The 1837-nt window shown below is 41.8% G+C and overlaps 1 protein-coding gene and 1 long non-coding RNA gene across 2 annotated transcripts; both read left to right on the forward strand.

The window, feature by feature from the left end:
- On the forward strand, positions 1 to 1227 carry LOC147515569 (uncharacterized). Its single transcript, XM_086592969.1, has 2 exons — positions 1 to 417; positions 544 to 1227. Exons 1-2 carry the CDS (start codon positions 1 to 3, stop codon positions 1225 to 1227), a joined length of 1101 nt encoding a protein of 366 aa, XP_086449095.1.
- Positions 1228 to 1286: 59 nt separating this feature from the next.
- On the forward strand, positions 1287 to 1837 carry LOC147515570 (uncharacterized). Its single transcript, XR_015213462.1, has 3 exons — positions 1287 to 1361; positions 1450 to 1635; positions 1725 to 1837. It is a non-coding gene; the product is annotated as an uncharacterized LOC147515570 (long non-coding RNA).

Raw genomic sequence — 1837 nt, forward strand, 5'->3', positions numbered from 1 at the left:
ATGAGACCTTTGAAAGCGCGCACGCCTATTTCTGGAAAAGAATTTGAAGATGATGATTCGTTTAAGGCGTTAAGGTTGAGTCCAACTAATTGGACAGGCACTGGGATACAATGTAGATGGTTTGAAGATAGGTATGTGAATTACATTTTAGAGCAACCTAAAGGGTGGGAGCCAGGGGCTGATCACGAGGAAGAGTACATACTTGCTTTTTTGTTTTATATGGTTGGTCAAGCATTTTTCAAAACAGGGACAAGTTCCATTCGCCTCTCCCTAGTTACGGATCTTTTGGATAGGTCGGCCATGAATGATATTGACTTTGGTGGTGCCATTTATGCGTATTTGTTTAGAGGCATGGATGAGGCTGTACGTACTAAATCCAGTCGTGGGCAAATAGTGGGATTTTGTATCATCTTGCAGGTAATCAAATCTTAAATTTTTATTTTACTTTGTAAAGTAGTCAAATCAAAACATTCATCTTGCATGCTGTGTATATTTGTAATACAGACGAACGAATGCTAACAATTATTTTATTTTTTACTATAGTATTGGTGGTTTGAGTATGCGCGTACTTTGAACCCCATTCAAGATTCATTGTACAACGCGGATGAAATTCCAAGGATAAAGGCCTGGGGAAAAGATAGAATTGAGAAACACTATGGAATGGTAAGACACAATATTGATTTGTCTCGTCAGCAGATTGAGATGGCTACTACTAACAAGATTGTATGGACACCATGGAGTACGGCATGCATAATGGTGAGAGATCGTGATTCATTTTCTGAGGATGGTTTGATGCAAAACTATTGGGATATTTGTCGCCATGCCTTGGACTTGAGTAGGAGGAGGGTGGTTTTTGTTGCGCCCGGCCCTTTAAAGGCATGGTACCTCGGGGATCGAGCTTGGCGCCAACTTACAGGGGAGGTTGCTATCCCCTACCCACCACCGAAGGATATGTGTGCTATAGATATCACTTTTGCGCAGTTATTGTGGTACCGGGAGAACCATTGGCCTTGTGCTAGTTCTTTTATCACTATAGATGATGACACTTATGACACTTATTGGGCTATTGTTTCTCGAGGTTCCCTCTTGCCAGGCCCTGTTTATCGTGCATCCAACCTTGATTTAGTCACTCCTGAGGCCTTAAGACATGACCTCCAATTCCCGGGGCCTTCACAGGCAACCCACGCACCAAGTGCATATGATGCTCATGTCTTTGTAGGGGGTTGACCCGATGCAGGCGATGTCCGGACGGGCCGCACGTATGGTTGGATCGGATGGCTTAATTAGTTAATTATGTGATTCCACACATTGACGATAGTGTATTACCACAGCTAGATCCACACATTGAGGAACATGACGTGGTAAGTTTTATGTGCTCAAATTAGTTAATTGTTTTATTTTAATTTTTCAATAGACTAAAATGTATATTTTTTTCATATAAATAAATAGGATACTCTGCGGTCTATGTATGCCTTGTCATTGAGATTGACACATGGCATGCGCCGAGTTCTACTTGACACATCTCGACAGAGTTTCGAAGACCTACAGGCTGAGAGGACGAGGGCGGCTATAGCAGAGCATGAGCTCGAGGGTATTAGACTACGCTTTGGTCAAGCGTACGCGGATAGTCAGGCGGTACAATTTGCATTTTTGCAGATTGAATGTATATATTTTTTATTACATATAAATTGTTGTTGCTTTAATAGTAACTAATTGGATCGCAGGCCACTCAAACTCATACAAGGACACAAAATACAAGGACGCAAAGAGGGAATAGAAGTCAAGCTAAACGAGGGCGTGCTACTAGAACTTAAAGCATTTGATTCAGTTTTGGTTA

This window comes from Coptis chinensis, chromosome 2, assembly GCF_015680905.1.
Source record: "Coptis chinensis isolate HL-2020 chromosome 2, ASM1568090v1, whole genome shotgun sequence".
In the NCBI taxonomy this organism is placed as follows: Eukaryota; Viridiplantae; Streptophyta; class Magnoliopsida; order Ranunculales; family Ranunculaceae; genus Coptis; species Coptis chinensis.

Bases quoted from the DNA above. Each gene is read 5' to 3' on its own strand.
- LOC147515569 (XM_086592969.1), top strand. From the start codon at position 1: ATGAGACCTTTGAAAGCGCGCACGCCTATTTCTGGAAAAGAATTTGAA. The intron at 418-543 runs GTAATCAAATCT...TTTTTACTATAG, and splicing joins GATTTTGTATCATCTTGCAG to TATTGGTGGTTTGAGTATGC.